Genomic DNA, 11,806 nt, shown 5'->3' with positions numbered 1-11,806 from the left:
GGTTATAATCACCTGCTAAAATAAAATTATCATCAATATATTCAGTGATGCGGGAGGCCAATGCGCGCCAGAAGACCTGATCACCTCCAGTAGGAGCATAAATGTTAAGGAGGGAGAGAGGGACACCTTTTGAGGAGAGTTTGACATACAACCATCTACCATCAGGATCTGATTCAGAAGCCAAGAGCAAATGGGTAAGAGACTTGCGGACTAGTACAACCACACCGTTTCTCTTACCATCACCCGGAGATGAAAATACAGCCCCCACCCAACCTCTCTTAAGCTTAGCAGCTTCAGCATCAGATAGATGGGTTTCTTGTAAAAAGGCAATGTCTGCATTTAATTTGGCTAAATGAGAGAGGATTTTTTGTCTCTTGATAGGAGAATGCAGACCTCTAACATTCCAGGAAACAATTCGAACTGACATTAAAGATTAATCAAAAAGTGGACCAATTGGAGAGTAGGACAGCAAGGAAATGCCTCACAGCGGACAGGAGCATAAGAGGAAAAGAGAATGAGATGAGAACTGACGCGAAAAGACAAGGGTAGAAGAAAAAGTGAGTAAGGAACCAGTGGAGCCATAAAAATAGGAGAGAGCCAAGAAAGCAGAAAGAAAGTGAAGAAGATACAACAATACTCAAAGATAATGGTAGGTAAGGGCCAAGGGGAAATAGAATAGGTAAAGGGAGATGAATACAAGCAAGAGAGCCAATACACAATGGGGAGAAGAAAAAATGAAGAAAGAAAGATAAGGGAGAAGCATGAAAAATGCAATGACACCAGTAAATCTGAAAACAACGAGGGAAAAGGTACAATAAGAAAATATAAAGCAAAGAAAAACATGATAAATGAGGAATGAAGAGTACTTACGAGGGGTAGCACGGGAAAAATACGATCAGGAACTGGGAATAAGCGGAAACACACATGGAGATGAGGGGAGGGAGGTAGGGCCAACTGGGAGAGGCAGGGCATTCGGGGTGAGAGAGACGTCCAACCAGGGATAACAGAACGGAACGCAAAACAGTGATCTGTGAAGGGAGAAAGAGAACATAGTTAGAAACTCGAATACACGTTGATAAAGAACAAACATATGACCAACTGAAGAGCCCGATTAACACTATCAGAGGACAAAATGAAAGGCATAAACTTGACGAAAGGTCATATATTCTGAAGAACCTGCGAAAGAAAATGAAAGCATTAAAGCAGGACAAATTAGAGAATCAAGCTGCAGCTGCAAAAATAAGTCATGGTGGATGGGAAGAGGGACCGGCTATCTCCATGTCGGGCTGACCGCAGGAGTTCAGGAAGCTTCGAAGACGGGCAGGATCCTCATATGTCGTAGTCTTGTTATTATAAGTGACCTTAAAAAGGCAAGGATGAAAAAGCCCATATCTGGCACCAATGGAGCGTAGGTCAGGTCTCATGTCCAGGAAGGCCTTGCGACGGTTTGCAGTGGTCCTGGCATAATCTTGTGCAAAGAACAAGGTGGAGCCTGACCAAGTGAGGCGAGGAGAGGCTTTGGCGGCTAAGAGGACTTTCAACAAGTCTGTGTACTCTAGAAAGTACATTATTACACCTCTAGGCTTCGTTGATGCGGAAGGAGAGGAGGAAGCTCGACCAAGTCTGTGGGCACGCTGGATATTCAGTGAGGTGTCATCAGGTAGGTGGAGAAGCTTCGGGAGAAAGGATTTGAAAAAGCTGATGGGATCATTCCCCTCACAGCCCTCCACCAAGCCGTAAAGGCGAAGATTGTTGCGCCTGTTACGATTTTCGAGGTCCTCCACCTGCTTCTGAAGAAATGAAATCTGCGTGTGCATGTGGGAAACCTTGGACGCGGATTCCTGAAGAGAGGAGACGTCACGCTCCACCAGCGATACTCTTTCGTCCATCGAGGCCCAGTTATCAGTGAGAATCTGCAGCTTAGCATTCGTCTCCTCCATGAAAGGGCGCAGGGCCCGTATCTCTTCGAGGATTAGCTCCATTGAGATGGGCGAGGAGGATTTAGGAGGCGAAGGCGGGTCTTTCTTTAACCTCTTAGAGTTCACTTTTGCCGAAGGCTGTGAGGTGATGTCCGCAGTCGATGTCATTTCGGTTGAAGGTAGAGACTGAGAGGCTTCCAAGTGGGCCAGTGCCGTGAATAGTTTGGAGTTCTTAATGTAACTACGTTTTTGAGTCTGACTAGAGCAATGCGCCATCGGCACGCCAATGGAGCGCGCAGTCAAAAAAAAGAAGAAAAAATATCTTATTGCCCAACTGAAAAAGGAGCAGGGAGCAAATTAATAAGGGAAGGAAAATGCCAGGCCACAAAGTTGGAGTCAAAGGTGTTGGAGACTGGAAGCATAAGATGGCCGCCGTATATGAGGAAAGTTGAAAATTCCAGTCAGCAGAAAAAGGCAGCGGAAATAATCATGTTGAGGAGAAAAAAGAAAGTCACCTTAGAGTGCAGAATGTCCACAACTGTGCTTCAGGAGGTGCTGGGGTCAGTAGTTATGCATGAGGCGTCCAGGGGATCCATGCGCGGCAAAGCGCACTGCTGAGGCAATCATGGGCGAAAATAAACAAGATGGCGGCCGCGGCCGCTGACGAGCCGCGACCGAAAATAAAATGGGTTGTAAAACCCAAAATAACTGTGCCTCAGCGCCAGAAAAGGAATAAAAATGATCTTGGCATGTTCCGACAGGAGAGGGTGCCCTTCGTTGGTGGAAACTGAGGCGCGAACCGCCAGTAAACCCTGGTGTGAACGGAGCTCTTAGCCGAACGCCGCCATCTCCTTCGGGCGCCAAGCCACGCCCCCCACAGGCCCATGACTTAATCCAACATATAGACAGTTTTACCAATCATATGTGCAAGGGGCAGTCGGGGGAAGGGAGCATACATCTCAAGTCTGATAGAGTGTAAAACAACTTGAGCAGAACCCCATCGAGGAGGAGGCTGGAGCTCAAGTGGGTGGAGACAATGATCATTGTGAGTGGTGTCCCTCTGGGGCCTGGGAGCTGAGTGTGCCTCGAGTATCCATCAAGGCTCCATAAGACGCCATGTAGGAGACAAATAAGGGGCCAGATATCTGCTGGCCTGGATCCAAGGGGCATTATCTTCAAATAAGCAGTAAGTTATTCCTGACACTATGTCACATCCCGCACCTAGTTGTCTATTTGGGGCGCAGGGTGATGCCTCAGTAAATCGTGAATCTGGCCTTCATCAGGAGTAGTAGCATTGCCGTCAGACTCCCCTTGGGACTTCCATAACATATCTCAAGATAGCCACCAGTGGGGTTTTTGGGGGACAATTACCTGTGATCAAAGTGATAGCTTCATATACCATGGACCAGAAGTGGGCCACCGATAAGTACTCCCATGCCAGATGGAGGAATATTGCATTATCCTGCCTGCATCTGCGGCAGAGCGCATCTGTTGCAAGTCCCATGCGATGCATCTTGGCAATGCTGCGGTACATTCTGTGAAGAAATTTGAATGTGGAACCGATGCAATCTGTAATTGGGAAAGAGTGCTGCAGTCGGTTCACAGCAGTATTTCCATTGTGTCTCAGTCAGGGGGGATCTAGGTCAGCTTCCCAACTAAGGCGATCCCCAGGAGTACATACAGGACACTTGGGAGAGGTATAGAGATGTTGATGAATAGATATAAGAATTTGGGAAGGATAAGCATCTTAATAATGGCTATTCGCCCTGCCATGGAAAGTGGCAATTTAACCCAGGATGGAATGCAGACCTACAGCCAAGTAATCAGTATGGCATAGTTAGCCCTCCATAGTTGTTCTATATCCCTGCTTATCCATGTACCTTGATAGCGAACTGGTCCCTCTGCCCACTGAAGTGGATATTCAGAGGTGAACCTGTCTGTTATAGCAGTGAGAGGGAAACAGAACAGATTTTGACCAGTTGATATGGATGCCAGAGAGGCCTCCAAACCAATTCACTTCACGCACCATCGGGAATATGTTAATGGGAGTGTTCTGCAAATATAGGGAAAACAAAATGCTCCTATTAGGAAATGCAAGGGCCATGTCGGAGTGATGTTGGTGCACGCGGGCCGCCAAGGGCTCCATAGCTATGACACAGAGCAAAGGTAAGAGGGGGCATCCTTGCTGGGTGCCCCCAGAGATTGGAAAGGGGACCTTGATCCCACAATTGATGTGCTGCCTAGCAGATGGTGACTCATATAGGAGTTTTATCCAATTAATAAAATGGGGGCTGAAGCCCAACCTCCATAACAGCGAGAGTAGGAAGTGCCACTCCAGAGAGTCAAACGTCTTAGTGGCATCAATCAATATCACTGCAGCCTGTGGATCTATGAAGTTCATGAGTCGAAACGTTGTACCCAGGTTTTGTCATTTGTTATGGCCAGGCACAAACCCTGATTGATCAGGGCGTACAATGTCTGGCATGAGAGGCGTCAGCAGAGTCGCAAGCAGTTTGACTAAGATCTTGTTGTCCACGTTGATCATGGATAGGAACTGATACGAATCACATATACTGGAGGGCTTCCTAGGTTTCAGAATTGTAGCGATCAGCGCCTCCTGCATCGTAAGAGGGAGGCGTCCAAACTGGAGAGTCTCATCATAGACCCCCAAGAGGTAGGGGGCAAATATTTGGGCATACTCCTTATAGAAGGCAACAGTCAAGCCGTCCAGTCCCAGAGCCTTGAACTCAGGCATACTTTGGATTGTCCGGACTATATCCTCAACAGTGAAAGGGGCATTGAGGTATTGCCGAAGAGCGCCAAATTGTGTCTTTACCTACAATGAGATAAGGATCTTTTTTGCATGGCTTTTGATCTTTGTCATGTTGTGTGCTCTGCTGCTATGCTCCTAGCACCCCCCATTGGAAGAAAGAAGATACTAAGGACGTGCCTTCCTTCAGCTTTACTTTCTGTGTAACTTCACACTCAGGCCGTTCCAGGATCTGTCTTTGCAGTGCTTAGAAATGTCCATAACCAGATTTTGGCAACTCTGGTACTCATCTATAGTTGCCTGCTAGATGGAAGTTTCCAAATGTTGTGCTTTTTGAGCAACCTTTGTGTCTCCATGCCGAAAGGGAACATTATAATGGCGCTTAGATTTAATCCCAAGTGCCTGCTGCACATTATTAACTCCTTTCCCACTGGCATCTGGCTTTGAGCTCTGTGGTTCATAGTTCTTGAGGCTCTTCAGCCTCTCATGGAAGTATTCCTCCAGGCTCTGGCCTTGGAAGATGTCTGTGACTTTTTCTTGAGTTTGGGGCATTGGTTGCCTCATTATGTGTTTGACTCCAGCTTCTCCATGGAAAAGAAGGGTGCTTTGGACCAGAGATAGAATGCCCGGTGGCTCTGGCTTGAGCGGTAGAAGGACTTTGGGCATGGATGAACCTCTCCGCTGGGAAACTGGACTGGACTCAGCTGTGACTGGAAGACTTCTTGGTCCCTGTTGGATATGAGACATAAAAGAAAATACCATTAACACCGGAGATACATTTGTTTGTCTGTCATTCTGTCTTGTAGGTTTTACCAACTTATTTTAAGATATTTAAATTCAATATTGCATCTTATAGATAGATACATTGATGTTGATGGAATATGATGGATGTTAATCTCATCTCATCTTGTCCAGCCAGTTTCCTGCGTACTGCACGAACACAGACTTGCTCTTGTCACTCTTTGCTTGTTCACTAAAGTAAAACCCTTATGTCTTTCTAAGTTCTTTTAAATTGTCTTATTGATATTCTCCACACTGCACTTGTTGGGAAGGGTGTTCCATGTTGTTACTGGCCTTTTTCTGAAGAGCTTCAACATCATCTTAAACCTAAATCTTCATGGACAATTGATAAAGCACTAAAGCATGGGTATTCACAAACCCTTTTTTTTCTAGTGGCCAAAAGGGCAGACAGTGTTTCGCATGGGGCTACAAGAACAGCTGCTCACTGGCTTAGTCCTCTATTTAAAAAAATATATAAATAATTTACTGCTGGTTGTTTTTGAACAGTAGTGGTGACATTTATGAAGGTTCTTTAGGGCTGTGAAGTGGCAATGTATTTACTGACCTTCTGGCCACAAGATGAAAAATGGCGCAGTACCCTGCTGTTACTACATGGCATGCTCTTTGAATACAATCAAGCTATAGACGGCTCAAAGTGTTTTTTTTTTAACTGAAATATAATAGACTATTTCGCTTTTTATTGTTATGAAGATATTCTGTGCATGTTTTTATGTAGGCTTTGTAAAGGTGTGTGTGTGTGTTTGTGAGATACATATTAAATAGCAGTCCTAACTATATTATATCACTTTAACCTATGGAATAGTATAAAAACTATTGTAAAACCAAATTCCCACTGAAATTCACCAGTTGTAATTTACTGAACTAACTGTAAATTGTGCCAGGTACTGTGTATGACCTCACATATTACTTTACTCATAACTTCAATGATGACCTTACTTATGGTATCATACAATCATTGCGGCACTGTCCAATAGGGGTTGCATCCTTCAAGTAATTCAACACACCCCAGTTGAGGACAATTTTCTATTGACCTTAATAGTATTACCCACTTAAATACTTCACATGACCTGCAATTTTAGGTTGAGAGGTATACATTTTACATTTTAAAGTCACTCTCTTCCAGGCCCTATGGACTATGCTCTGGTCTTTAGTAAGATGCACTACACACGTGTCCTGAGATGAGCACAGTGGTGTAAACCTTAGAACCATGCTACAACACCAGAGATAAATCACCTCTACGTGGGACACTCCTACATTTTACATTATTCATCCAATGCCTAAAAACTATCTTTAGTGAAGTTCTGGAAATAAACATCCACACTTTCTAAATGAGGTTGCTACATAGAATTGGTCTGTAGCACTGTAATAGAACTATTAAATATGGGCATGTGCCCAGATATCTATTGTGGATAATTTATTGTGAACAGAAGGTTTGGCCTTTCTCACAGTGATTTTTGGAAGATGCTTTTTTTGGAACATTCTGGAACAGTAACCTCAAACTACTTTCAAACATACCTTTTTGACCCGCATTTGGTGTGTTGTAAACTGCACCACATAACTTTCAGCATGCATGATCGTGCTTGTCTCAAGGGTTTGCGCTATTTCTATGCTATGAACCCACACATGTACCCTGAGTAACTCTATATGTATTTGACAATGGTTTTATCAATGATGTAATCAATTATCTCATTTGAGATGTCATCAGTGACGTCATTTAACATTTCATGAGTGATGATGTGAGATCATAAGCAGTTCCTGGCGGGGCACACGTTATAGTTAGCACAGTAAACTATAGCTGGTGAATGTCAGTGTTTTTTGTTTAGTTAAAATGATAGTTTTAATATTATTACAAGGCCTGACTGTAACATCACTTTAACCTTTGTTATTTTTTATCAGTGAATGTCTAGGGTTTTTAAGCTAAAATCTTAGTACCTTACCCAACTGTAACATCACTTTAAGCTTTGTTTTTTGTGTGTAATTTTCTGAGGTTTGTTATCATGTTCATCAACTCTCTCACTGAGTATAGCTTATGACCATACACTGTATGGGGTTGACTCCTGTGCCCAAACTTATGGACTTGAAGCATTTGGGTAGAAACTGTGGATGGATCAGTCTGTGTGACTGACTGACTGATTGATTACTAATAAACAAGCTTAGTTTGTATGGAGCATTACTTGTGAGAAACGCTGGTCTCTGACCTTGTCGGCAGGCTCCAGGATGTGTAATCCGCATGCATATTGGCTGCGGTTGATTGAGATTGATTTATCTCAGGAGGCATTGTTGCAACCTGCTCCACTCCCCCTTGCACCCCCCGCCCCCCACCACTCCAAGTTCCTGTTTAATCCATGATTTAGGGAATTAGTACAGCAAGTGATAAAAGGCAAGAAGTCTCATCCTAAACTTTGTGCTAGTCTGAACAGTCCAATGCTGCGTGTCGAATTACCTGCAATTCTCTTGACCTGAATGAAACAAGGGCACTGACAACCAATTATTTCGTTGGATTTAATCCTGTGAAAAAATCTTTCTAATTCACGTTCAGAAACATTTCAAACTGAAACAGTACATATTCATTGGACAATACATAAAGACCTTAACTTGAAGGTGACAATATTGGAAACATTTAGACACCACTGTAATCATTCATACACTTGCCCATGAGGCCAACATTCATACCGTTCATCCTGCTCATGTACCCACAATCACATACACCATAAAACAGAAATCTACAATTAATAATCTTTACAGAAAGGCCATCAAACCACTAATATACATCATAATGGGGCTTAATGCTGTTTTTTACAAGATTGACCGTAGAAAAGACAAGGTCTACGCGTTTCGAATCCCTTAGTTGGCAGGGATTCTCATCAGGACCGACATTAAACTTAGTCTAAGGGACGGAGAACTCAGCCCCAGCTCTAAAGAACCAGCTGGGTGTGTGGAGCGGTGTCTGGTAGACTGAAGGTGATTCTGTCAATAATCAACATAGCCACGGGGTTTTTTCAAGCGTTGTTAGGTTCAAAACAAAATCTCCACAGGAGGAGAGGATGGCGGAAAGTGCTGCGTCTCGGTTATCTGAAACCCGAGCGAGGACTCGCGCGGCGCGTAATTCGCCGGCCGTGTTAAAATTCGGTCAAGTTATCTGGAGAATCGGCGTTGTCCGTGTCTTTGTGTAGCTGGGAGTAAATCACCCGTTGACCTAACGGGTGATTTACTCCCAGCTACACAAAGACACGGACAACGCCGATTCTCCAGATAACTTGACCGAATTTTAACACGGCCGGCGAATTACGCGCCGCGCGAGTCCTCGCTCGGGTTTCAGATAACCGAGACGCAGCACTTTCCGCCATCCTCTCCTCCTGTGGAGATTTTGTTTTGAACCTAACAACGCTTGAAAAAACCCCGTGGCTATGTTGATTATTGACAGAATCACCTTCAGTCTACCAGACACCGCTCCACACACCCAGCTGGTTCTTTAGAGCTGGGGCTGAGTTCTCCGTCCCTTAGACTAAGTTTAATGTCGGTCCTGATGAGAATCCCTGCCAACTAAGGGATTCGAAACGCGTAGACCTTGTCTTTTCTACGGTCAATCTTGTAAAAAACAGCATTAAGCCCCATTATGATGTATATTAGTGGTTTGATGGCCTTTCTGTAAAGATTATTAATTGTAGATTTCTGTTTTATGGTGTATGTGATTGTGGGTACATGAGCAGGATGAACGGTATGAATGTTGGCCTCATGGGCAAGTGTATGAATGATTACAGTGGTGTCTAAATGTTTCCAATATTGTCACCTTCAAGTTAAGGTCTTTATGTATTGTCCAATGAATATGTACTGTTTCAGTTTGAAATGTTTCTGAACGTGAATTAGAAAGATTTTTTCACAGGATTAAATCCAACGAAATAATTGGTTGTCAGTGCCCTTGTTTCATTCAGGTCAAGAGAATTGCAGGTAATTCGACACGCAGCATTGGCTTGTTTTTTGCTTTTTCATTATAATTGGCTTGGCCTTGCTGCCACTCGAGCCAGAACCCCCCTTTGGTTTTCCAGTCTGAACAGTCCAGCACTGCAAGACCGATTTCCTTCCCAGCAACTATTAAAGACAACTATTGCATTATTGAGGAGAGGGAAAAGGATTGTACACACTCATTGGCACATTGTTCTCAGCCTCTTCAACAACTGCAGCTACAGCAGCAGTCATGACTGTGTCTCCACTTTTGATGCATTACATTCAGTGGGCAGGTTGGGGCAGGGGGTGAATCCAAAGAGCAAGGTCCATTTTAAGGTCACTTGGGGCCCGACAATGTGCCCTATTGCCATGTATGTGCTGCACCCATGGCAGCCACGAACTCACGCTGCCTCCAGGTCAGCGCATTCATGTGAAAACATGGAGCGGCTGCTGGCAGCCGCTCCGTGTTTTCACTGTACAGGCGGCAACCCACCTGCAATTTGAAAGGGTATTAGGGATCCCCATGCAGGCGAGTGCAATCAGTGACTGCACCCGCCTGCAAGGGGATGTCTGGGGGGGTCCATAGGACCCCTTTCCCCCCTCCAGAGGGCTGATCCCAGGAGGAGGGCACTCGTAGTGTGCAACCTAAAAGGTGGCGCACTATGAGTGCGCCCCTGAGAGCTTCTTTGCCTCTGCGCCCACGTCAGTAATATGGCATGGGCGCAGAGGCAAAGGAATTCCCTCATTTGCATAGGGCACACTTCTATGCAAATGAGGGAATGTCTCCTGAATGAAGCACTGGCGCTTTAAGTGCGCCAGTGCTATCAGTATTACTGAAGGCGACGTGCATGCGTCTGCGCCCCCTTCTGTAATACCAAAGTGCCCTGGGTGCACGCAAAGCGGGTGCAAGCACCTATTGTGCACCCACGGCACTTATTGTAATACTGCCCTAAGTGCTTTAAGTGGTGCAGAAGGAAAACATGATTTCAGTTACCCAGAAGTATCTCAGAAATCCAAACATTGGCAAATGCTTTAAGCAGGGCTGACTTCCAGGGTCTTTTTAGTTGAAGAAGTATTTGGGCTTTGCTTAATTCTTTCCTGGTTAGCAAGTTGTTCATGAAGTTCTAGCCGGATTTAGACCTCAAAGCCATGAACCTAGTTACCTGTTGTGTGAATTTCAGACAATTATTAATCTTGTAATCAGTGGAGAATATGTGTCCTCAATAGCCCATCCCGAGGTCTACCTTGATATCTCAAATCTTGAGGTCAGTGGAGATTTTGGTGGTTTGCAGAAGGCAAATACTAACTATATAGAGTCCTGAGTTGAACCCCATATCTTGTATGTTCACCAAGATTGGCTAGTAGCAAGTTCCAAAGCTTGTTTCTTGTACTGAAAAAGCAGTGCCTCCTATGGTTTTCTTCTAGTAAGGTAGTATGATAATCCATGGTGCAAACCTGGAGAGCAGAGTCCTGTTTGTGTTGCTTGAGTTTAACTTGTAGGCATAGTGGTCCTTTTTTGTGGAAGGCTCTGTTGCCAATTCAAAGTGCCTTGAACATTCCTCTTAACCAATAAGCAGTGGAATGATTGTAGGACTAGAGCCAATGCATTCTCTTGGGTGCAGGTGGATGAGGAGTCTTGTAGTAACATTTTGGATTAGTTGTAGTTTGTGTATGATGAAACTGGATGCACCAAGGTACATACAGGCTGCTGACATTGCACGGCTGGAACATTATTAGTGTGAGAATAGCTTTCAGGCTTTGTTGGTATGAAAGTTATGGGATGAAGCGATGCAATGTTTTCATTGTATAAAGGGTGCTTTTTGTGATCTTGTTGACCTGTTGTACCAAGGATAGATTTGAATCCATGGTTACCCTCAGATTTCTGTTTTATTTTGATGTAGCGGAAAAGCCTTGAGTTCTTTGGGCCATATGGCAGTAGTCTGGTATTTTTTCGAGTGTCTGCAGGTCATAATCTCTGTCTTTGCAGTAGTTTTTTTTTTAAAGTTTGAGTTTATTGAAACCACAAAGATATGACAGCAAATAACCATAATATATGATAAGAAATAAGAATACTGGTTACAATAAACATTTATTTATTTATTTAATGTTTATTGTCTTTGCAGTATTGAGGTCTATCTAGGTGGTTTCTCATCTATGAAATTATAGCAGGAAGGCAGTCACGTTTTGAGTTGTAGAAGTCTTCTGGGCCATCCATTTTTAACATGATTTGGCTGCAATCTGCTTAGTTGTAGCAGGTGAGGTTGAACAATTTAATCAGGTTAGGGAAGGGAGCGAGACATATGTAGGACATAAGACGGACCTCTGAGGGATGCTACTGTGTTACGTGTGAGGAGCTGATGTCGAAGGTGAT

The 11,806-nt window shown here is 44.1% G+C and overlaps 1 protein-coding gene across 1 annotated transcript in view; it reads right to left on the bottom strand.

Annotated features, from left to right (window-relative positions):
• Positions 1 to 2,260: 2,260 nt before the first annotated feature.
• Positions 2,261 to 11,806, bottom strand: part of LOC146866888 (uncharacterized) — a 43,790-nt gene continuing 34,244 nt past the window's right edge. Inside the window, exon 2 of the mRNA XM_085614607.1 lies at positions 2,261 to 5,418. Coding sequence (XP_085470733.1) covers positions 4,993 to 5,418 — 426 coding nt within the window. The 3' untranslated portion in view covers positions 2,261 to 4,992. The remainder of the gene's footprint in view (positions 5,419 to 11,806) is intronic.

Source organism: Triturus cristatus, chromosome 1_2 (assembly GCF_964204655.1).
Source record: "Triturus cristatus chromosome 1_2, aTriCri1.1, whole genome shotgun sequence".
NCBI classification, from domain to species: domain Eukaryota; kingdom Metazoa; phylum Chordata; class Amphibia; order Caudata; family Salamandridae; genus Triturus; species Triturus cristatus.
This window is presented reverse-complemented; position numbering and strand designations above follow the sequence as displayed.